Consider the following 25,174-nt stretch of genomic DNA (forward strand, 5'->3'; position numbering starts at 1 on the left):
TGCAAGCAATGATTCCCTGATCAGCTTCTTAGTGAAGCTTTTTTACTAAGCCTTAGGTGAAAAAAAACCTTTAAATGCAAGTTATTGTCCAAGCTCCTTCACTATATTTGTTTAATTCTTCTGAATCCTCAATTGGAATTCTTTGGGAAGAGATCCATAAAATATGATGAAAAGAATTAATAATACAGAAGGATCAAAAAATAGTAAACTTCACCCGACTCAATACTCACCATCTCCTTTGGTAAAGTCATGGAATGAAGGATAATAGGCTCGACCACTGAACTCTTCTGCTTTGTCAATGAAAGTTTCTTTGAGAGCTTTAAAACTACATAGCACAATAACTGGTTGGGTCCCCTCATATACTGTAAATATGTCACCATATTTTTTCGACAACTAGGAAAAAATAGAGAATTTGTTCAACGTGACAAGTTACAATCTGATTGGATACTTTGATAATGTTTAGTGTTGAGCGAGCACTAAAATGCTCGGGTGCTCGAACCTCGGGCCGAGCTCACCGTGATACTCGGGTGCTCGACCCGAGCAACGAGCCCAATGTTAGTCTATGGGAGACCCGAGCATTTTTGCGGCGGCACCCCCGGCAGTCTGTAGAAAGCCTAAAAAGTGCCCAAAACGATAGTGACAGTGCTCAAATTACATGGGGACAGCATGGGGATCGCCCCAGGAAGCATTTGTGACCCTCTGGTCACATCTGTCAACAACGTGGTCAGAGGTATTAAGCCACTTTTACGGGCTCACAATAAAACGTTCAAAAACGAAACTGAAACTGCTTTCCTGTGAAATATGTTAAGGAACATCCTTTCCAGGGTAAAGACTTGTGCATAAGGTAAAATAAATAACCAAAAACAAAAATACTCCTCCACACCTTGGGCTATGTTCACAAGTAGCATTTTTATGCGTTTTTGCACTTTTGTATTGCTTTCAACCGTGACAAATGCATTCACTAGGAAATGTCATTTTAACATTTTACAACCTTATCTGGCCATGTGCTGTGTGACACATGCATACAGTGCTGAAAAGACATGGGAACAGCATGGGGAAGACCCGTGGAAGCATCTCTGACACCCAGGTCACTGCCTAAAAGTGTGCCCATCAGAAGTGATCCTTGCCGCATCAGAAGATGCAGACTTGCAACTATCCCCGAGCAAGTCCTGGTCCCAAGGCAGTGTTCAATTGTACCTCCCCCATTCCTTGCAATGCAAGCGCAAGTATGCAGCCTGCCACCCACCCACCCCCAGGCTGCAATACCATACTGCTTGCTTGCACTTGAAATTGGGCCTTTTAGGCATGTGGAGGCGGAATCTGGCCACCACGTCATGGCTGCGTCGGCGGCCTGGTATCCATACTCAGTCCCCAGCCGCCCGGCGGCTGGGTGTCCACGCTTGGTCCCCAGCCACCAGGGGGTGGCCGGGTGTCCATACTCAGTCCCCAGCCACCCCTATTTGTCCCGGTATCCTTCCCCACACTTTTCTTAGCCTGGTCTGCTTTAGGGCAACATTGGCCGAGCCCACCAGACAACCAGACTCCTCCGGTGGGCCCTGGCTTCTCCATCAGGGGAGTTGAGAGTGCCAAGGTGAGGAGCATGATGATGATGATGATGATGATGATAGAAGTTAGCATCTGCTTTGTTTTCTTGGAATTCAAGCGTAAGTGTGCAGCCTGCCACCCACCTATTCCCAGGCTTCAATATCATACTGCTAGCTTGCTTGCACTTGAAATGAGGCCTTTTAGGCTTGTGGAGGCAGATGCCAGCCACCATGTCATGCTGCGTCGGCGGCCTGGTATCCACACTCGGTCCCCAGCCGCCAGGGGGCGGCCGGGTGTCCATACTCGGTCCCCAGCCGCCCCTATTTGTCCCAGTAACCTTCCCCACACTTTTCTTAGCCTGGCCTGCTTTAGGGCAGCATTGGCAGAGTCCACCAGACAACCAGACTCCTCCGGTGGGCCCTAGCTTCTCCATCAGGGGAGTTGAGAGTGCCAAGGTGAGGAGCATGATGATGATGATAGAAGTTAGCATTTGCTTTGTTTTCTTGGAATGCAAGCATAAGTGTGCAGCCTGCCACCCACCCACCCCCAGGCTGCAATACCATACTGCTAGCTTGCTTGCACTTGAAATGAGGCCTTTTAGGCTTGTGGAGGCAGACGCTGGCCTCCACGTCATGGCTGTGTTGGCGGCCTGGTGTCCATACTCGGTCCCCAGCCGCCCCGCGGCCCGGTGCCCACACACGGTCCCCAGCCGCGGTCAACCACACATGTCTTGTAGGATATGTTTCTGTACCAAAAGGAGTGGTTCGGCTACACAGTTATAGGGCATACAGTGAGTGCAATGCCTACCAAAAATTTCGAGGCACTCCAATGCCCCCTGGAAGTGACATGGAGGTGAGAGGGCCTTAACTATACCGTTTTTTCCATTTATAGCAACTGGGTCTCCTGTACACTGTTGGCCTAAGCAATGAATGGAAGGCTTTCCAAAAATTATGAGGAACTGCAATGCCCCTTGAAACAGACGTGGATTACAGCGTACTAAAAACCTTCTACCCATTATTGGGGAGTGGGTCTCCCTTAGTGTTCGCCTATGCATTGAAAAGCAAAAGCTGACTAAAATTAGGAGGAAATGCAATGCCCGTTGAAAGAGTCATGGAGTTTAGAGTGGTTTAACAATATGGTTTTAATGCCCCTTGGAAGAGACGTGGAGTTCAGACTAGTTTAACAATATGGTTTTAATGCCCCTTGGAAGAGACGTGGTGGTCACAGTAGCTTAACAAGATGTTTTTAATGCCCCTTGGGAGAGTGGTGGAGGTCGCAGAGGAATAAAAAGACAATATCAATGCCCCGTAGAAGAGTCGTGGAGGTCACAGTAGCTTAACAAGACAGTTTTAATGCCCCTTGGAAGAATGGTGGATGTTGCAGTGGAATAAAAAGACAATATCAATGCCCCGTGGAAGAGAAGTGGAGGTCACAGTAGCTTAACAAGACAGTTTTAATGCCCCTTGGAAAAGTGGTGGAGGTCGCAGTGGAATAAAAATACAATTTCAATGCCCCGTGGAAGAGACGTGGAGGTCACAGTAACTTAACAAGATGGTTTTAATGCCCCTTACAAGAGCCATGCAGTACAGCATATTAAAAACATTTTTCCCATTATTGGGGAGTGGGTCTCCCATAGTCTTTGCATATGCCTTCCAAGCAAAAGCTGCCAAAAATTAGGATGGTGGAACTTGCAATGCTGGCAACACGGACCACGGTCACCCTGGTGGTATAGTGGTGGTGGAGGCTGAGGATAAGGAGAAGAGCAAAATACAGCCGAAATGAGGAAGCGTATACCCATGTGTGGGTGTGAAGCGGTGCATGGGAATACACCCCCCAAAATAACACAGTGGATTTGACTTTATGTTACTCTGCTGTCATTTGATGGTGATGAGAAGTCTGGCCCAATCCATCCCTTGTTCATTTTGATAAGGGTCAGCTTGTCAGCATTATCAGTTGACAGGCGAGTGTGCTTATCAGTTATAATTCCCCCAGCGGCACTAAAAACATGCTCCGATAACCCGCTAGCGGCAGGGCAGGCCAGGACCTCCAAGGCGCACAGAGCGAGTTCATTCCAAGTGTCCAGCTTGGATACCCAATAATTAAAATAAAAAGAGGAATCACGGAGGACGCTTGTACGGTCGGCAAGGTACTCCCTCACCATCTTTTGAAACTTTCCACTCCTTGTGAGAGTACCCGTGCTCAGGGCATGTAAGCTGGGCGGGTCTCAGAAAACTGTCCCAGAACATTGACAGTGTTCCCCTGCCTCTGCTGGATTGGAGTTGCGTCCCTCTCGCCTGTACGCCTTGGTTGGGCAACGAACTGTGACCTCTGCCGCTAGAGTGTTCAGATGGGAATTTTTTTAACAGTTCTGCAGCAAGGGCCTTCTGGTACTGCCTCATTTTTGTAGACCCCTCCACCTCAGGAATAAGAGAGTGAAAGTTCTCCTTGTAGCGGGGGTCTAAAAGTGTCACCAACCAGTAATGACTGTCACCAAACATTTTGACAACGCGAGGGTCACGGTTAAGGCAGCGTAACATAAAGTCAGACATGCGTGCCAGACTGGTAACGGGCAAGACTTCCGTGTCCTCACCAAGATGAAGACTGACCATGCTTTCCTCCTCCTCTTCCTCCTCCCCCCCGTCCTCAAGCCACCCACGCTGAACCGACGGTATGACAGTTGTACAGGTACTACTGTCTACAGCGCATGATACCAGCTCCTGTTCTTCCTCCTCCTCCTTCTCCTCCTCCTCTCCTCATTGTCCCCCAATGCACGTTGGGATGAGATGAGGCTGGGCTGTGTGTAATCGCCCGTTACGGCTTCTTGATCCATCTCATCATACTCTGGCTGCAATGCCTCCTCTTTAATTCTCTGCAGAGAGCGTTGCAAAAGACAGATAAGTGGGATGCTGACCCTAATGATGGCGTCATCGCCACTCACCATTTTGGTGGACTCCTCAAAGTTTGTCAGGATGGTACATATGTCAGACATCCAGGTCCACTCCTGAGGTCTTATGTGTGAAGTCTGACCTGAATATCAATGGCCTTGTTGCAGCTGGTACTCCACAACTGCTCTCTTCTGCTCACAAATCCTTTGCAACATGTGGAGGGTAGAGTTCCAACGTGTGGGGACATCACACAACAGTCGGTGTGCCGGAAGCTGCAAACGCTGATGCAACACAGCAAGGGCGGCGGAAGCTGTAGCCGAGTTCCAAAAATGAGCTGACAGGCAGCGTATTTTGACGAGCAGATCTGGCAACTCGGGGTACAATTTAAGAAACCGCTGAATCATGAGGTTAAGCACATGAGCCAGGCATGGTACGTGTGTGATCTCGCCTCAGAGCCGCCACCAGGTTACGGCCATTGTCACACACGACCATGCCTGGATGTAGGTTCAGCTGTCTCAGCCACAGATCTGCCTGCTCTTTCACAGCTGTCCACAACTCACAAGCAGTGTGAGGTTTATCACCTAAGCTTATGAGTTTCAGCACAGCCTGTTGCCGCTTGGCTGAGGCAGTACTGCAGTGCTTCCAGCTTGTAACTGATGTGGTGATATCTGAGATGGAGGCTGAACATGAGGAGGAGGAGGAGGAGGAGGATGTGCAGGAGCTGTAAACTGTGGGGGCAACTCTGACTGACATAGGGCCTGCAATCCTCGGTGTGGGGAGGATGTGTTCTGTCCCAAGGTCTGACTGGGTCCCGGCTTCCACTATGTTTACCCAGGGAGATGTACTGTCCCTGGCCACAAGCACTTGTCCTTGTGTCCGTTGTCAGGTGGACTCTCCCAGTAACTGCGTTGTTGAGGGCACGGCAGATGTTTTGGGACACATGCTTGTGTAGTGCGGGGATGGCACACCAGGCAAAATAGTGTCGGCTGGGGACCGAGTACCGAGGGTCGGCCACCGCCATAAGGTTGCGGAAGGATTCCGTCTCCATGAGCCTAAAAGGCAGCATTTCCAACGTAAGCAGTCGTGAAATGTGCGAATTTAGGACTGTGGCCTGTGGGGCATTGGCTGCGAATTTGCGCTTTTGTTCAAAGGTCGGGGATATGGACAATTGAACGCTGCGGTGGGACGTGGACGTTGATGCTGTTTCTTGAGAAACTGCCATAACAAGTGAAGACTGAGAGGAGGGGGCATCTTTGCATGCAGTATGGACAGGGGATTGCCTTGCACGCAGAACAGGGGGTTCTCTTACATGCACAACAGCGGAAGAAGCAGTGGTGACAGCCGCTGACACTGGTCGTGGACCCTGGGGTTCACCCCACAAAGTCAGGTGCTTTGCTGACATGTGCCTGATCATGCTGGTGGTGGTCAGGCTGGTAGTTTTGTCACCCCTGCTGATGCTAGCATGGCAGGTGGTACAAATGGCCTTTTTGGGGTTATCAGCAGAGTCTTTAAAAAAATTCCAGACTCTGGAAGACCTACCGGTTGTACTGGCAATGTCCCTCGTGTTGGTGTTACGGGGAACTGTTGCCCGCCTTCTGTGTGCGGCCGCCACACTGCTTCTTCCTGCCTGTTGGGGTACTCTGCCTCCCTTCCCCTGTGTGCTGCTGGTCTTGCTCTGCGTGTCCTCCTGCCACGTTGGGTCAGTTACTAGATCATCCACCACCTCCTCCTCTTCCACTTGCGCACCACGATCCTCCTCCTCACTTTGTGGCAATTGTGTCTCGTCATCGTCCACCTCTTGTGACTAATTCCAGCGTCGACTTCCTCTGGCCGTGGCTGTTCAAATATTTGGGCATCGCTACATGGGATCTCCTCTTCCACCACTTCAAGCGGGGCAGGCGAGGGGCACAAATATGGAAATGGACCAGTGAACAGCTCTTCAGAGTGTCCAACTGTGGGATCAGTTGCTGTCTGACGACACTCGGCATGGTTGGAGGAAGGAGCACCAGGGTGAGGAGGAGTATGCAGTCGAGACTCATGGCTACTAAAACTTGACCATGTGGAAGACAGAACGGAGGTGGTGGTGCCCAGGTAACTGGAAGAATTATCTGCTATCCAATTAATAACCTGTTCACACTGATTAGTTCGCAATACTGGTGTTGTAGTGTGCTTCCCTAGTAATTCGGTCAAGAAGTGGGAGCGAGAAGATGTGGCTGTTGGTTGTGGCACATTTTCACCTTGGCCACGGCCCCGTCCTCTACACGCACCATCACCAGAACGTCCTGTTCCACGTCCCTTGCCACGCACCTTGCCCATTGTAAATGAAGTAAAATAGCTTACACTCGCACTATCAATGGAAAAAGGGTGATAAAAAGGAGATTAGAACCGTGGAAGAGGAAAACCACAGTTCTATTTCTCTGTCCTACACCAGAATATTTTAAACAGATATATTTGTGTCTGAACAGTCAGGGAGACACTATTACTGTTTTTTTTACGGAAAAAAGGCCAAAAGCTGGATAATACTGAGATTTGAACCGTGGAACTGCAAAACCAAACTTCTAGCTATTTGGCCTACACCAGAATATTTTAAACAGATATATTTGTGTCTGAACAGTCAGGGAGACACTCTTACTGTTTTATTTTTATGGAAAAAATGCCAAAAGCTGGATAATACAGAGATTTGAACCGTGGAACTGCAAAACCAAACTTCTAGTTATCTGGCCTACACCACAATATTTTAAACAGATATATTTGTGTCTGAACAGTCAGGGAGACACTATTACTGTTTTTTTACGGAAAAAAGGCCAAAAGCTGGATAATACAGAGATTTGAACCGTGGAACTGCAAAACCAAACTTCTAGTTATCTGGCCTACACCAGAATATTTTAAACAGATATATTTGTGTCTGAACAGTCAGGGAGACACTATTACTGTTTTTTTACGGAAAAAAGCCAAAATCTAGATAATACTGAGATTTGAACCGTGGAACTTCAAAACCAAACTTCTAGTTATCTGGCCTACACCAGAATATTTTAAACGGATATATTTGTGTCTGAACAGTCAGGGAAACACTATTACTGTTTTTTTACGTTAAAAAGGCCAAAAGCTGGATAATACAGAGATTTGAACTGTGGAACTGCAGAACCAAACTTCTAGTTATCTGACCTACAGCAGAAAATTTTAAACAGATATATTTGGGTCTGAACAGTCAGGGAGACACTATTACTGTTATTTTTTATGGAAAAAAGGCCAAAAGCTGGATAATACTGAGATTTGAACCGTGGAACTGTAAAACCAAACTTCTAGTTATCTGGCCTACACCACAATATTTTAAACAGATATATTTGTGTCTGAACAGTCAGGGAGACACTATTACTGATTTTTTAAGGAAAAAAGGCCAAAAGCTGGATAATACTGAGATTTGAACCGTGGAACTGCAAAACCAAACTTCTAGTTATCTGGCCTACACCAGAATATTTTAAACAGATATATTTGTGTCTGAACAGTCAGGGAGACACTATTACTGTTTTTTTACGGAAAAAAGGCCAAAAGCTGGATAATACTGAGATTTGAACCGTGGAACTGCAGAACCAAACTTCTAGTTATCTGCCCTGCACCAGAATATTTTAAACAGATATTTGTGTCTGAACAGTCAGGGAGACACTATTACTGTTTTTTTTATAGAAAAAAGGTCAAAAGCTGGATAATACAGAGATTTGAACCGTGGAACTGCAAAACCAAACTTCTAGCTATCTGGCCTACACCAGAATATTTTAAACGGATATATTTGTGTCTGAACAGTCAGGGAAACACTATTACTGTTTTTTTACGGAAAAAAGGCCAAAAGCTGGATAATACAGAGATTTGAACTGTGGAACTGCAGAACCAAACTTCTAGTTATCTGACCTACAGCAGAAAATTTTAAACAGATATATTTGGGTCTGAACAGTCAGGGAGACACTATTACTGTTATTTTTTATGGAAAAAAGGCCAAAAGCTGGATAATACTGAGATTTGAACCGTGGAACTGTAAAACCAAACTTCTAGTTATCTGGACTACACCAGAATATTTTAAACAGATATATTTGTGTCTGAACAGTCAGGGAGACACTATTACTGATTTTTTAAGGAAAAAAGGCCAAAAGCTGGATAATACTGAGATTTGAACCGTGGAACTGCAAAACCAAACTTCTAGTTATCTGGCCTACACCAGAATATTTTAAACAGATATATTTGTGTCTGAACAGTCAGGGAGACACTATTACTGTTTTTTTACGGAAAAAAGGCCAAAAGCTGGATAATACTGAGATTTGAACCGTGGAACTGCAGAACCAAACTTCTAGTTATCTGCCCTGCACCAGAATATTTTAAACAGATATTTGTGTCTGAACAGTCAGGGAGACACTATTACTGTTTTTTTTATAGAAAAAAGGTCAAAAGCTGGATAATACAGAGATTTGAACCGTGGAACTGCAAAACCAAACTTCTAGCTATCTGGCCTACACCAGAATATTTTAAACAGATATATTTGTGTCTGAACAGTCAGGGAGACACTCTTACTGTTTTAGTTTTACAGAAAAAATGCCAAAAGCTGGATAATACAGAGATTTGAACCGTGGAACTGCAAAACCAAACTTCTAGTTATCTGGCTTACACCAGAATATTTTAAACAGCTATATTTGTGTCTGAACAGTGAGGGAGACACTATTACTGTTTTTTATGTAAAAAAGGCCAAAAGCTGGATAATACAGAGATTTGAACCGTGGACCTACAAAACCAAACTTCTAGTTATCTGGCCTACACAAGAATATTTTAAACAGATATATTTGTGTCTGAACAGTCAGTGAGACACTATTACTGTTTTTTTAATGTAAAAAAGGCCAAAAGCTGGATAATACAGAGTATTGAACCCTGGAACTGCAAAACCAAACTTATAGTTACCTGGCCTACACCAGAATATTTTAAACAGATATATTTGTGTCTGAACAGTCAGGGAGACACTATTACTGTTTTTTATGTAAAAAAGGCCAAAAGCTGGATAATACAGAGATTTGAACCGTGGAACTGCAGAACCAAACTTCTAGTTATCTGACCTACACCAGAATATTTTAAACAGATATATTTGTATCTGAACAGTCAGGGAGACACTATTACTGTTTTTTTTATGGAAAAATGGCCAAAAGCTGGATAATACTGAGATTTGAACCGTGGAACTGCAAAACCAAACTTCTAGTTATCTGGCCTACACCACAATATTTTAAACAGATATATTTGTGTCTGAACAGTCAGGGAGACACTATTACTGTTTTTTTACGGAAAAAAGGCCAAAAGCTGGATAATACAGAGATTTGAACCGTGGAACTGCAAAACCAAACTTCTAGTTATCTGGCCTACACCAGAATATTTTAAACAGATATATTTGTGTCTGAACAGTCAGGGAGACACTATTACTGTTTTTTTACGGAAAAAAGCCAAAATCTAGATAATACTGAGATTTGAACCGTGGAACTTCAAAACCAAACTTCTAGTTATCTGGCCTACACCAGAATATTTTAAACGGATATATTTGTGTCTGAACAGTCAGGGAAACACTATTACTGTTTTTTTACGGAAAAAAGGCCAAAAGCTGGATAATACAGAGATTTGAACTGTGGAACTGCAGAACCAAACTTCTAGTTATCTGACCTACAGCAGAAAATTTTAAACAGATATATTTGGGTCTGAACAGTCAGGGAGACACTATTACTGTTATTTTTTATGGAAAAAAGGCCAAAAGCTGGATAATACTGAGATTTGAACCGTGGAACTGTAAAACCAAACTTCTAGTTATCTGGACTACACCAGAATATTTTAAACAGATATATTTGTGTCTGAACAGTCAGGGAGACACTATTACTGATTTTTTAAGGAAAAAAGGCCAAAAGCTGGATAATACTGAGATTTGAACCGTGGAACTGCAAAACCAAACTTCTAGTTATCTGGCCTACACCAGAATATTTTAAACAGATATATTTGTGTCTGAACAGTCAGGGAGACACTATTACTGTTTTTACGGAAAAAAGGCCAAAAGCTGGATAATACTGAGATTTGAACCGTGGAACTGCAGAACCAAACTTCTAGTTATCTGCCCTGCACCAGAATATTTTAAACAGATATTTGTGTCTGAACAGTCAGGGAGACACTATTACTGTTTTTTTTATAGAAAAAAGGCCAAAAGCTGGATAATACAGAGATTTGAACCGTGGAACTGCAAAACCAAACTTCTAGCTATCTGGCCTACACCAGAATATTTTAAACAGATATATTTGTGTCTGAACAGTCAGGGAGACACTCTTACTGTTTTAGTTTTACAGAAAAAATGCCAAAAGCTGGATAATACAGAGATTTGAACCGTGGAACTGCAAAACCAAACTTCTAGTTATCTGGCTTACACCAGAATATTTTAAACAGCTATATTTGTGTCTGAACAGTGAGGGAGACACTATTACTGTTTTTTATGTAAAAAAGGCCAAAAGCTGGATAATACAGAGATTTGAACCGTGGACCTACAAAACCAAACTTCTAGTTATCTGGCCTACACAAGAATATTTTAAACAGATATATTTGTGTCTGAACAGTCAGTGAGACACTATTACTGTTTTTTTAATGTAAAAAAGGCCAAAAGCTGGATAATACAGAGTATTGAACCCTGGAACTGCAAAACCAAACTTATAGTTACCTGGCCTACACCAGAATATTTTAAACAGATATATTTGTGTCTGAACAGTCAGGGAGACACTATTACTGTTTTTTATGTAAAAAAGGCCAAAAGCTGGATAATACAGAGATTTGAACCGTGGAACTGCAGAACCAAACTTCTAGTTATCTGACCTACACCAGAATATTTTAAACAGATATATTTGTATCTGAACAGTCAGGGAGACACTATTACTGTTTTTTTTATGGAAAAATGGCCAAAAGCTGGATAATACTGAGATTTGAACCGTGGAACTGCAAAACCAAACTTCTAGTTATCTGGCCTATACCAGAATATTTTAAACAGATATATTTGTGTCTGAACAGTCAGGGAGACACTATTACTGTTTTTTTTATGGAAAAAAGGCCAAAAGCTGGATAATACTGAGATTTGAACCGTGGAACTGCAAAACCAAACTTCTAGTTATCTGGCCTACACCAGAATATTTTAAACAGATATATTTGTGTCTGATTTTTTTTTTTGGGGGGGGGGGGGGGTAAAAAATACCAAAAGGTTAATAAGACGCGTATTTGTACAGTCTGACTGAGGAAAAAAAAATACAGGATTTAGATGAAAAAAAAAAGGATTTTTCCTGGCCCCTGAGACCGGGGGATAAGTCTAGCAATTTGACCAGCAGGAGTACACAGGACTGTAATGCACTGTTTTTTGGTATAACCACTCCGTCTCCTATACAACCTGCCTGCCTGATATCTGGGATGGATATTAGTCCTGAGAAGGACTGTTTGTTTGATTTGGCAGCCTTTAGAGACCCTACACTAACTATTTCACACTATATATTTCTCCCTAACTCAGCAGCACTCTCCCTACACTGTCAGCGCCCGGTTTTAAATACTCGAGGTGACGCTGTGCGGCCAGCCAATCACTGTAATACCCACAACCAACATGGTTGCGGCATTACAGTGACTGGCTGGCAATCCCTGCATGTTCATTGGCTCTGTAAAGAGCACCAAACGTGCAGGGCAGAGACCTGAGCTCCCGCCCGAGTAACCCGGAAATGCTCGGTGCTCGCCGAACATCCCGAGTAGCGTGATGCTCGGGCGAGTACCGAACAGTGTCGAGCATGCTCGCTCAACACTAGAGATGAGCGTTGTTCTACTCGAACTGTTCGCCAATCTCAAATTCGAGCTGTTTTGGGCGGTGTTCGAGCCGTTCGGCGAACACGAACAATTTGAGAAAAATTCGGCTGTTCGAGGTTATGTTCGATAACTGTTCGTGCACCAAAATCATAACTGGATTTTTTCTCAGTAATGATGAATACGCAGTTTGAGTGTACAGCGGGGAGGGGGGAGGGGCAGGGGATGGATCTCTGCAGGAACAATGAAGATCTCCATTTTTTTTTTCTCTTTCCCGCATTTACAGTGGGGAGGTGCAATCTGTCAGCCTATCAGCAGCGCACACACGGAGCGAAGTGCTTTTTTTCACACAAGCAAGGGCATGTGTCATTGGCAGTGTATGTCACATGTCCTTGCCCTATAAGACCAAGCCATTTTCCCCGTCGCCACCATTTTCTCACTGCTGCAGCTGTGTGTTAGACGGCACCGCTGTTGCTGTGTGCGCTATACCTTGTTAATTTCAAGCCAATTTTCGCACAAATCTACAGATAGCTTGGGAGTAGGGAATAGTTGTGATTGCAGTCCTTTTAAGGACTAGGTTACAGCATTTCCTACGACTTTTATCAGGCAGGTCTGTGCTCTTAAATAGATAGATTGTGGGAGTAAAGACTAATTGTAATTGGAGTCCTTTTCAGGACTAGGTTACATCAGTTCTTATCAGTTTTTGCCAGGCAGGTCTGTGCCAGTGCTGTGCAAGTTTTTTTCACAGCATTTGGCTGAATCTAGCAAAGCTAATCCTTTTTGGCCTATTGCAGAGTGTGTTAGTCAGTGGAGTAGCCTATCTGTGTTGCAAGATATACCACCTGTGTATAGAATACCATTTTTTTTACTGCACCTAGTGAAGTAAAATCTTTTGGGCATAGCATCATTCTATTAGTCCATCTATACTGACCTCCATCAGGTTGCAAATTGAATATAATTTTTTTCTGCATCTAGCTCTGAAAAAATATTGGGCTTCTAGCTGTGTGTGGGACTTGTTGTATTAGTCCATCTATACTGACCTCCATCAGGTTGCAAACTGAATATATTTTTTTCTGCATCTACCTCTGAAAAAATATTGGGCTTCTAGCTGTGTGTGGGACTTGTTCTATTAATCCATCTATACAGACCTCCATCAGGTTGCAAACTGAATATATTTTTTTCTGCATCTACCTCTGAAAAAATATTGGGCTTCTAGCTGTGTGTGGGACTTGTTGTATTAGTCCATCTATACTGACCTCCATCAGGTTGCAAACTGAATATATTTTTTTCTGCATCTACCTCTGAAAAAATATTGGGCTTCTAGCTGTGTGTGGGACTTGTTCTATTAATCCATCTATACAGACCTCCATCAGGTTGCAAACTGAATATATTTTTTTCTGCATCTACCTCTGAAAAAATATTGGGCTTCTAGCTGTGTGTGGGACTTGTTGTATTAGTCCATCTATACTGACCTCCATCAGGTTGCAAACTGAATATATTTTTTTCTGCATCTACCTCTGAAAAAATATTGGGCTTCTAGCTGTGTGTGGGACTTGTTCTATTAATCCATCTATACAGACCTCCATCAGGTTGCAAACTGAATATATTTTTTTCTGCATCTACCTCTGAAAAAATATGTGGCCTTCTAGCAGTGTGTGGGACTTGTTCTATTAGTCCATCTATACAGACCTCCATCAGGTTGCAAACTGAATATAATTTTTTTCTGCATCTAGCTCTGAAAAAATATTTGGCCTTCTAGCAATGTGTGGGACTTTCTCTATTAGTCCATCTATACTGACCTCCATCAGGTTGCAAATTAAAAATAATTTTTATCTGCATCTACCTCTGAAAAAATATTTGGGCTTCTAGCTGTGTGTGGGACTTGTTCTATTACTCCATCTATACTGACCTCCATCAGGTTGCAAACTGAATATATTTTTTTCTGCATCTACCTCTGAAAAAATATTGGGCTTCTAGCTGTGTGTGGGATTTGTTGTATTACTCCATCTATACTGACCTCCATCAGGTTGCAAATTAAAAATAATTTTTATCTGCATCTACCTCTGAAAAAATATTTGGGCTTCTAGCTGTGTGTGGGACTTGTTCTATTACTCCATCTATACTGACCTCCATCAGGTTGCAAACTGAATATATTTTTTTCTGCATCTACCTCTGAAAAAATATTGGGCTTATAGCTGTGTGTGGGACTTGTTGTATTACTCCATCTATACTGACCACCATCAGGTTGCAAATTAAAAATAATTTTTATCTGCATCTACAGTACCTCTGAAAAAATATTTGGGCTTCTAGCTGTGTGTGGGACTTGTTCTATTAGTCCATCTATACTGACCTCCATCAGGTTGCAAATTGAATATAATTTTTATCTGCATCTAGCTCTGAAAAAATATTTGGCCTTCTAGCAGTGTGTGGGACTTTCTCTATTAGTCCATCTATACTGACCTCCATCAGGTTGCAAACTGAATATAATTTTTTTCTGCATCTAGCTCTGAAAAAATATTTGGCCTTCTAGCAGTGTGTGGGACTTTCTCTATTAGTCCATCTATACTGACCTCCATCAGGTTGCAAATTAAAAATAATTTTTATCTGCATCTACAGTACCTCTGAAAAAATATTTGGGCTTCTAGCTGTGTGTGGGACTTGTTCTATTAGTCCATCTATACTGACCTCCATCAGGTTGCAAATTGAATATAATTTTTATCTGCATCTAGCTCTGAAAAAATATTTGGCCTTCTAGCAGTGTGTGGGACTTTCTCTATTAGTCCATCTATACTGACCTCCATCAGGTTGCAAACTGAATATAATTTTTTTCTGCATCTAGCTCTGAAAAAATATTTGGCCTTCTAGCAATGTGTGGGACTTTCTCTATTAGTCCATCTATACTGACCTCCATCAGGTTGCAAATTAAAAATAATTTTTATCTGCATCTAGCTCTGAAAAAATATTTGGCCTTCTAGCAGTGTGTGGGACTTTCTCTATTAGTCCATCTATACTGACCTCCATCAGGTTGCAAATTAAAGATAATTTTTATCTGCATCTAGCTCTGAAAAAATATTTGGCCTTCTAGCCGTGTGTGGGACTTTCTCTATTAGTCCATCTATACTGACCTCCATCAGGTTGCAAATTGAATATAATTTTTTTCTGCATCTAACCCAGCCAATAGTTTTGGCCTAATACCACAGTTTGGCCACTCAGCTCTGCTCGGTTCCCATCCATTGTTTTTTTGTGCAAACAACTCCAGAGTTGTGAACTAGTTAACCACCAAAATGAGTGGAAAAAGGCCTGCTGCTGGTGGAAAGGGGAATAGGCGTGTTGGGAAGGGGAAAAAAGGTTGTGTCCGTGGGGTAGGTGTTAAAGCAACAGTAACATCTGCAGAAGAAAGACCATCTTCCAGCCAAACTAAAATGTCTACTTCTTTTAGCGGACAATGTGATAAGATCCCTTTCTTACGGCCACGCCAATCGCTACAAATTCCAGATGAGGCACAAAAACAGCAGGTGCTTCAACGGATATCAAGTGCTCCTTTAAGTGGGCTCTCCTCCACATCAACTTCAACATCACAAATACTCCAGTCCTCAAAGGTGTCACCCCAATCGCACTTGCTTCCTCACAGAAACTTGGACGAGTAGGCATGGACAGGGGCGTTACATGTCGCTGACTGGGCACTGGGTAACTATGGTGACAGCAGGACAAGGGGCTGCTGTCCAAGTCTTGCCATCCCCACGAGTTGTGCGTCAATCCTCTTTATGTCAAAGTTCCTCCACTGCTTCTGCCTCCTCAACCTCCTCTCGGTCTTCCACCTACACCCAAAGCCTGTCTGGTCATGCCACAAGCTTTCTAACTGCGCAGAAGGGATCCTGCACACCTCCTTACTATGCTGGCAGTAGGGCTCAACGTCATCAGGCGGTTTTTACATTGAAATGTCTGGGAAATGTGAGTCACACAGCTGAGGAGTTGTGGTCAGCTCTGGAGAACCAATTTCATGAATGGTTGTCTCCACTGGACCTGAAACCAGGGAAGGCCGTGTGCGACAATGCTGCAAACCTGGGTGCGGCCCTTCGCCGGGGCAATGTCACACACGTGCCTTGTATGGCTCACGTGTTGAACCTGGTTGTCCAGCAATTTTTAGCCCACTATCCCAGACTAGATGGCCTTCTGCAGAGGGCACGGTCTCTGTGTGCTCACTTCTGCCGTTTGCATCCCGCAGCTCAGCGACTTACATCTCTACAGAAGTCGTTGGGCCTGCCACTTCACCGGCTAAAATGCGATGTGCCTACCCGGTGGAATTCAACTCTGCACATGTTGCAGCGACTGTGGCAATACGACAAGCCCTGGTGCAATACGTTCTGACGTATAGCCTGGGCCAACGAGATCCAGAGGTGGGGCAAATCACGCTGAAGGAGTGGTCTCAGATCAGGGACCTATGCACCCTTCTGCACAGTTTTGAAATGGCGACGAAGATGTTTAGTGCTGACGATGCCATTATCAGCATGACTATTCCGGTGATTTACATGCTGGAGCACATGTTAAACAGAATTCGGAGTCAGGTGGTGGCACAAGAGGAGGTGGAGGAAGTAGAGGAGGAGGAGTTGTATGCGAAAGGGCTAACATCTGCAAGGTCCAGACGGTCGGCAGCACCAAGGCGGCAGGCATGTGAGGGTGGGGGAGATGGTTTTACCAGGGCGCATGGTAGCAGCCAAACTAGTGAGGAAGGTGCAGGAGCCCAGGAAGAAGTGGAGGACGAACTGATGGAAGACTCATCAGATGAGGGAGACCTTGATCACATTTCTGTTGTGCGAGGTTGGGGGGAGAGGACAGAGGAAGGAAGCATGATTGTTACCTCGCCACCAACACAACAGGGACTTGGTGCTCCTGGATGCGCAACACACATGAGTGCCTTCTTGCTGCACTACCTGCAACATGACCCTCGAATTGTGAGAATTAGAAATAATCCTGACTACTGGGTTGCCACACTGTTAGATCCCCGGTACAAAAGTAAATTTGCAGAAATTATTCCTGCCATAGAAAGGGATGCACGCATGCAGGAGTATCAGCAGAGACTGTTGCAGAATCTTACATGTGCTTTTCCACAAAATACCAGTGGTGCACGTAGTGAATCTCACAGTTCCAACTTGCCAACCGTGGGACCGTCAAGTGTTCAGCACTCAAACCGTAACAGAACCACAGTATCTGCTGGTAACATCAATTTTGCGGAATCATTTCACCACTTTTTTAGCCCATCCTTTGCAAGGCCACAGGAGACAAGAAGTCTGACACATAGTCAACGTCTAGAGACGATGGTACAGGAGTATCTCCAAGTAAACATTGAAGCCATGACTGTGTCACTGGACCCTTGCTCTTTTTGGGCTTCCAATCTGGATAAATGGCCGGAGCTAGCCACTTACGCCTTGGAGATCTTGTCATGCCCCGCAGCCAGCGTTCTGTCTGAACGTGTGTTCAGCGCTGCTGGTGGTGTGCTGACAGATAAGCGCACGCGGCTCTCCACTGATAATGTAGACAGACTCACGTTCATAAAGATGAACAAATCATGGATCCGAAACGACTTTTCTACCCCTGTGTCATCCTGGGGAGAGTAAAAGCTTGATGATTGGTTAAAATCACCCTACCAACCGTTTTAAGCTTTCAAATTACTAATCATGTTTATCTGTATCTTGGCTGGAAAATAATTTGGGCTTTGTAGCAGTGTGCAGCACTGATTCTATTAGGCCATCTATAATAAGCTCCACCAGATTTAAAATTACTAATCATGTTTATCTGTATCTTGACTGGAAAATAATTTGGGCTTTGTAGCAGTGTGCAGCACTGATCTATTAGGCCATCTAAACTAAAGCTTCACCAGATTTAAAATTAATAATAATTTTTGGCTGCATCTAGCCCGGAAAATAATTTTGGGGCTCCGAGATGCGCAAGACACATAAGTGCCTTCTTGCTGCACTACCTGCAGCATGACCCTCATATTGTCAGAATTCAAAGTAATCATGACTACTGGGTTGCCACACTCTTAGATCCCCCAAACTTTTCGATCAACCTTTTCATTTTAATAAAGACCAAAAAAATGGTCATTTTTGAAATTATAAGCATTAGCAGGTTGTTAGAAACTGAAATCAAACAGTTTTCAACTCAAAACTTTATTCTAGGTGATGTTACATTTTCACATAGGACACCTTGTTCGAAAGGAGCTTCTGAACTCTCTCGTCCATTGAATTTGTCAGGTTTTGGATGGTTTCTGCTTCAATTGTTTTGCATGAGGACAGAATACCCTCCCAGAGCTGTTGCTTAGATGTGAACTGCCTCCCGCCATCATAGACACTCCTTTTAATGATGCTCCAAAGGTTCTGAATGGGGTAGAGGTCAGGGGAGCATGGGGGTCACACCATAAGTTTGTCCCCTTTTATGCCCATATCAGCCAGAGATGCAGATGTTTTATGTGCAGCATGAGATGGTGCATTATCATGCAAAAAAATGATCTTGCTGTGAAATACACAGTTCTTCTTCTTGAACCATGGCAGGAAGTGCTGCTTGAGAAAATCCACATACATTATGGAGTTCATCTTTAGCGCCTTCAGGGATCCTAAAGGGGCCGACAATCTCTCTCCCCATGATTCCAGCCCAAAACATTACTCCACCTCCTCCTTGTTGGCGCTGTAGCCGTGTTTGCGTGGGGTGTCCATCAACCAGCCATCCTCCACTCCATCCATCTGGACCATCGAGCGCTGCACGGCACTCATCCGTGAACAAAACAGTTTTGAAATCAGTCTTCATGTAATGTTTGGCCCACTGGAGCCGTTTCTGCTTGTGTGAAGTGGATAGAGGAGGTCGACAGGATGGCGTATGCACAGCTGCAAACCTCTGAAGAACCCTGCATCTTGTTGTTCGGCGGACGTTGGAGGCACCAGCAGCGTCAAAAACTTGTCTGCTGCTATGACAAGGCTTTTTTGCCGCTGCTCTTTCAACCTGACGTAATTGCCTGTAGGAAAGAGTCCTCAATTTGCCCTTATCAGCACGAACACGTGTGTACTGTGAATCAGCTACATACTTCTTGATTGCCAAGACACTTCATCCTGATCATCGCACAATGTTGATTGTAGTCATGCCTTGACCTAAACACTCCACAATTTGTTGCTTTTCAGCAGCCGACACATCCTTTTTCTTTCCCATTTTGGCAGAAAATGTAGGCTGCTTAATAATGTGAGACAGCCTTCTTAAGTAGTCTTGCCTTTCATTGGACACACCTGCCAAACTAATTAGCACAGGTGTCTGCAATTGCTTACAGTGATATAAAGAGCCCTGACACACATCACCATCAATGAGTTTAACTGACAAACAAACAAATTCTTCCCTTATCACTCCTAAACACTTTTTGCATAATAATTTGGAACACAGTGTACATGTGCTTTTCCACAAAACACCAGTGGTTCACGTAGTGAATCTTACAGTTCTAACTTGCCAACCGTGGTCTGTATGGAGTTGTTCAATAAAGGGCCCAAAATTAAGATAACATAGATGGGAGAGGTCTCTATGAATAGGAATTCCTAAGTATTTGATACCCTGTGAGGGCCAGGCAAAGGGAAAGTTGGACTGGATGGAATCCTATATGGATTTGGGGAGGGAGACATCGAGGGCCTCAGACTTCGCTGCATTGATTTTAAAATTTGACCATGTAACAAAGTGATCTATTTCAGCCATAACAGCATGGATGGATATATGTGATTGAGTGATATATACTAGGACATCATCAGCAAATAGAGAGCACTTGTACTCGGTGCCTCCCACCTCAATCCACCTAATATTGGGGTTATGGCGAATTGATGAGAGCAGGTGCTCCGTCACTAGGATGTATAAGAGAGGGGACAGAGAACATCCCTGCCTTGTCCCATTGGTGATTGTGAAAGGTGATGAAAATGTTCTGACGCGCCCCCTGGGCCTTGGGACACCCGGAGCCGGACCCTTTTTGGTGGATGCTGGTGGTTGTAGTCTCCGTGGCGGCAACCCGGTTCCGTGGCTCAGGGCGGTCAAACCAGTGGCGGAACTATTTATGTGGTTTTGATGTTTAAATGTCCGACTACGCCACCCGTGGATTGCGGTCAGAGTGAACCGCCGCTCCAGGGCAGACCGCTGAGGCTTGTGTTGTGGGTGCAGCAGAGCGTAGCATAACTCCCCACGGGAGGAGTATAGCCTCAGGGCAGTGTATGCGGAGGATGGGGGTGATGGTGCAGGGCAGCAGCAGTAACGACACGGAGTCAGTGATGCAGTCCAGGGCCTTTACTCACAGTTCTTATTATCCAGACCACGTCTGCAGGTAACGGCTGCCCACGTCGTACTGTGCTCACCAGGTGAGGGGCTCAGACAACTCCCAGATAACTTTGGAGCGCTTCACAGGACCCCCTTTGTGTGTCCTTTGTCTGGCCTTTCTTACCAACCCTTCTGTCCGGCTGCCTCGGGCCTCTTCTTGGTAAACTTGGCGCCAGTTTCTCTGACCCTATGTGGTGCCTTCCTAGCGGGTGTAGCGAGGGGCTGCGCCACATAAAATGTCACAGCCTCCTGTTTCTAGCTGTGGGTCGTTTCCTGCCTCCACTAGTTTCGGGGACCGGTCTCCCCCTTTGGCCTGACCCCTCCACGCAGGTGGATTCGGGCGTGCGGTGGCGACTCGCCCGTCCGCACCCCTGGGATCCCTTCGTTCCTCGTTCCTGGAGCCTTCTCCGCTCCTCTTCCTTCCTTCTCCCTCTTCCAGGCCTGGCCCTCTGTTACTAGGCCCGCCTCCGGAGCAGAGCTCATGCAGAGCCCCTGCTCCCTGCCACTTCTGCTCAGACTTCTCTGCACTGAACTAAGATGGTGCCCACCTTTTATACTCCCTTCTCAATGCACCCAGGAACTGCTTCCTCCCTGCTCCTGCACTACAGGGTTCCCCTTCCTCAGTGTTCCCTCACCCCACTCCAGCCAGGGACAGGGACTGTCGTGCCCATCTCAGGGGCATATTGGTCGCCCTGCCCCACGGCAATGTAGTGTAATACATGCAGGTGTCGGGTCCTGATCCACACTACATCCTTACCTGAGAGTGAGATATCACACCTCTGGGTGAGGTGCAATACCTCTGTAGCAACCGAGCCCTCAGGGTGCTACAGTTCCATTAATCTTCAGCCTAGGTGACGTATTGCGATACAGGGCCGTGATTTTGGCTATAAAAGGGTCCCCTAGACCCCTACCCCAAGCTTTTTAAGAGAATCATATATAGCGTGCCAGGAGACTCTATGGAATGCTTTCTCAGCATCCAACGAGAGTATCTAATTACAAATTTTTAACTGCATCTAGCCCAGGAAATACTTTGTGCCTAGTAGCAGTGTCTGCTAGTCAGCGGATTATCCCGGCTGTTAAGCAAGCTACACCACCTGTAGTTTGGACACTTAATTTTTTCAAAGGAAATGCTTCGGGACCACGGGATACTCAGTGAAGAGCATCAGGAGGCACCCCAAGGCATAGGGGCTGGGACTGGCAGTAGGATGCCTTGCGGTGGACAGCCGAGCTCGATCCTTATAAAAGCTTTTTAACTGCAGCAGCTTTAGTGGACGCTACTGGAGCTGGAATTACGCGGCTGCTGGCATGAGACTTGCCCTCCAATAGATCCTTGTAAATGGATTTAAAGTGTATTCATTCAAATTAGAGAGACAATTTAAATTAAAAAGCTTAGAGCTGCCTCCACCACAGGGGGGCTCGCTCGACCCACCAGCGGACAGGCACCAGTATTGGGAGAGGGGGGCTGGCCGTCAGGGTTCACCGCGGCTCTGGCACAAACCCGGCGACGCGGAGGTGGCACGGGCAGGAGCGGACTGAACGTGTCGGCTTCTCACTTTTTGGATTTTAGAAGGGCATGACATGCCTATATCTGTGTCTCCCCCTCCTTTTACTCCTCCACCTCTTTTCTTTTCGCATGACTATATGTACTTGTCACTTTTCCATGTGTTAGTTGTGTCTTCTGAGCAGTTTGTCAGCTTTTGGACACCTTTGAAGGTGTTTTCTATGTGTTTCTATGTGTTTTTGTTTGCCTGCCATTGGTTTTAACGGTGTTCGAAGGTGTTCGACGAACAGTTCGACGAACAGTTCGGCGAACACACGGGTGTTCGACGAACCGAACCGAACTCGAACACTACGGGGGTGGCTCAACACTACTCAACACTAATAATGTTCCATTCATGGCCAAAGAATATTCTACAGGTCTCTTGGTCTGGCTAAACATAGAGAAGGTAGTACTCTTGTAATATTTAAAACCAAGGTCTGACTTTCTGTGTGAGTGTACACTTAAACATTCAAAAATATGTTTTATCAATAAAATGTTTGTCCCATTCAAGAGTCTCACTATAGCTTTGAGAATTACAAAAGTATTGACTTCATTTCTTGGTAAACCAATTTCCAGTCCCCTTGAGAAAGGCAATAGCGCCTAAACGCGCGTCGGGGAAGCACGCATTGTGCAGGTTCCCAGTCTCCCACTCAGGTAATCATGCTGGATTTTGATCATGTGAGATACTAAGGAAAGGGATATTTATCTTTGAGATATGGCTATCAATAGCATATACACTTTTTTTCATGTTTTCCCTTCACATTTGTTATAGTCTCTTTAAGCATTTGACAATGGGGATGAGGGGAGTTGTGAGACGGGACACCTGCATCTCATGTGTTACCTGCTTGTTTTTATGTATGTTTTAATGTTTTGTATGGTGATTTGGCACCTGTTTGTCTCTCTAGACACTTTGCTCTATTTTTTATGTAAAAAATCTCTTTGAATAAAGATTATACATGTTTTCCACATCATTGGCCATGTGATCGTTGTTTTCCGCTTCGGCACTCCCTAGTCTACAATTTCCTATAAGAAGCCTTATAGTGTGCAGAGAGCTTTTCTCCATCTCTACTCAGATCCATGAGTGACTTCACAATATCACCGAAGTTCATCAAGTGCAGAGTGCTGATGATGGGTAGAGGAGTTGGTCCCGGAGGCAGCTTGGACATTTCCAACAATATTTTAGTATAATTAGCCATCACACTGGTTGTAAGAATCACCAAAAGGACTGTAGCTATTGTGTAGAAATCCATTCTGTGGATATAAATTCAGTTTTACAATTTTTATAGAGACTCCCCATTGTTTCCACACCATTCATGTACATAAATTTGTCATTGAAGACTGACCTGAAAAGCCAGCAGAAATTTCAACTGTCTCCAACTGCAGTTACAAAAGATGTAGGGATGAGGGGTCTCCTGAGGCTCGTTAAAACTACCATGCCTCCAGGGCCGGCATTAGGGGCAGGCTAACTAGGCAAATGTCTAGAAGCCTGACCCACAAAGGCTTCTGCAGCCCCTTTATGAAGTGCACAAAGGGTATGTACAGCATTACTTACAGGGAATAATGTTATACATCCTCTGTAGTCATTGCGCGCCTTTCTCCCTCTCCCCCAGCAGTGTCGGGTCAGAAGTTGAGAGTGAGGGGGAGGGGCAGTGTGCGGGTTGCCGGGGCAGGAAAGGAAGATGCTGTGTCTGTCCCCCTCCTCCTCATCTTCACCATGGCTGATCCTAAACAACTGCCCTGGGATCTGCACAAGTGAAGCAGCAGGACCTGGTAAGTATGTAATATTAATATATAATCTGTGTGTTCACATATGCGGTATACAGTGCATGGGTGTCTGTATATGGGTGTATTGTATGTGTACTTATACAGTACATAATATATATATACATATATATAAATATATTTAGCCATTTGGTAAATTCTAAAAAGTTCATTTTTTATCTCATTAAAGTACACTCTGCACCCCATCTTGACTGGAAAAAAACAGAAATGTAGACATTTTTGCAAATTTATTAAAAAAGAAAAACTGAAATATCACATGGTCATACATATTCAGACCCTTTGCTCAGACACTCATATTTAAGTCACATGCTGTCCATTTCCTTGTGATCCTCCTTGAGATGGTTCTACTCCTTCATCGGAGTCCAGCTGTGTTTAATTAACCCCTTAAGCCCCGAGGGTGGTTTGCACGTTAATGACCAGGCCAATTTTTACAATTCTGACCACTGTCACTTTATGAGGTAATTACTCTGGAACGCTTCAACGGATCCCCCTGATTCTGAGACTGTTTTTTCGTGACATATTGTACTTCATGATTGTGGTAAAATTTCTTCGATATCACTTGCGTTTATTTGTGAAAAAAATGGAAATTTGGCAAAAATTTTGAAAATTTTGCAATTTTCAAAATTTTAATTTTTATGCCCTTAAATCAGAGCGATATGTCACACAAAAGAGTTAATAAATAACATTTCCCACATGTCTACTTTACATCAGCACAATTTTGGAATCAAAATTTTTTTTTGTTAGGGAGCTGTAAGGGTAAAAAGTTGACCAGCGATTTCTCATTTTTCCAACAAAATTTACAAAACCATTTTTTTAGGGACCACATCACATTTGAAGTCACTTTGAGAGGTCTTTATGACAGAAAATACCCAAAAGTGACACCATTTTAAAAACTGCACCCCTCAATGTGCTCAAAACCACATTCAAGAACTTTATTAACCCTTCAGGTGCTTCACAGGAATTTTTTGAATGTGGAAGAAAAAAATGAACATTTAACTTTTTTCACAAAAATGTTACTTTAGACCCAATTTTTTTTATTTTCACAGAGGTAACAAGAAAAAATGGACCCCAAAATTTGTTGTGCAATTTCCCCTGGGCACGCAGATACCCAATATGTGGGGAAAAAACACTGTTTGGGCGCACGGCAGGGCTCGGAAGGGAAGGAGCGCCATTTGACTTTTTGATTGCAAAATTTGCTTGAATAATTAGCGGACGCCATGTTGTGTTTGGAGAGCCCCTGTGTGCCCAAAAATTGGAGCTC

At 44.3% G+C, this 25,174-nt stretch overlaps 1 protein-coding gene across 1 annotated transcript in view; it reads right to left on the reverse strand.

The window, feature by feature from the left end:
- Positions 1–23,376, reverse strand: part of LOC141155531 (cytochrome P450 2F2-like) — a 75,317-nt gene extending 51,941 nt beyond the window's left edge. Inside the window, exons 1-2 of the mRNA XM_073642398.1 lie at positions 23,205–23,376; positions 231–393 (exon numbers count right to left, since the gene is read on the reverse strand). Coding sequence (XP_073498499.1) covers positions 231–393; positions 23,205–23,327 — 286 coding nt within the window. The 5' untranslated portion in view covers positions 23,328–23,376. The remainder of the gene's footprint in view (positions 1–230; positions 394–23,204) is intronic.
- Between the last annotated feature and the right edge of the window lie 1,798 nt (positions 23,377–25,174).

The sequence above is a fragment of the Phyllobates terribilis genome, unplaced genomic scaffold (assembly GCF_046119375.1).
Source record: "Phyllobates terribilis strain yellow unplaced genomic scaffold, ASM4611937v1 Scaffold_7__3_contigs__length_470593459, whole genome shotgun sequence".
NCBI lineage: Eukaryota > Metazoa > Chordata > Amphibia > Anura > Dendrobatidae > Phyllobates > Phyllobates terribilis.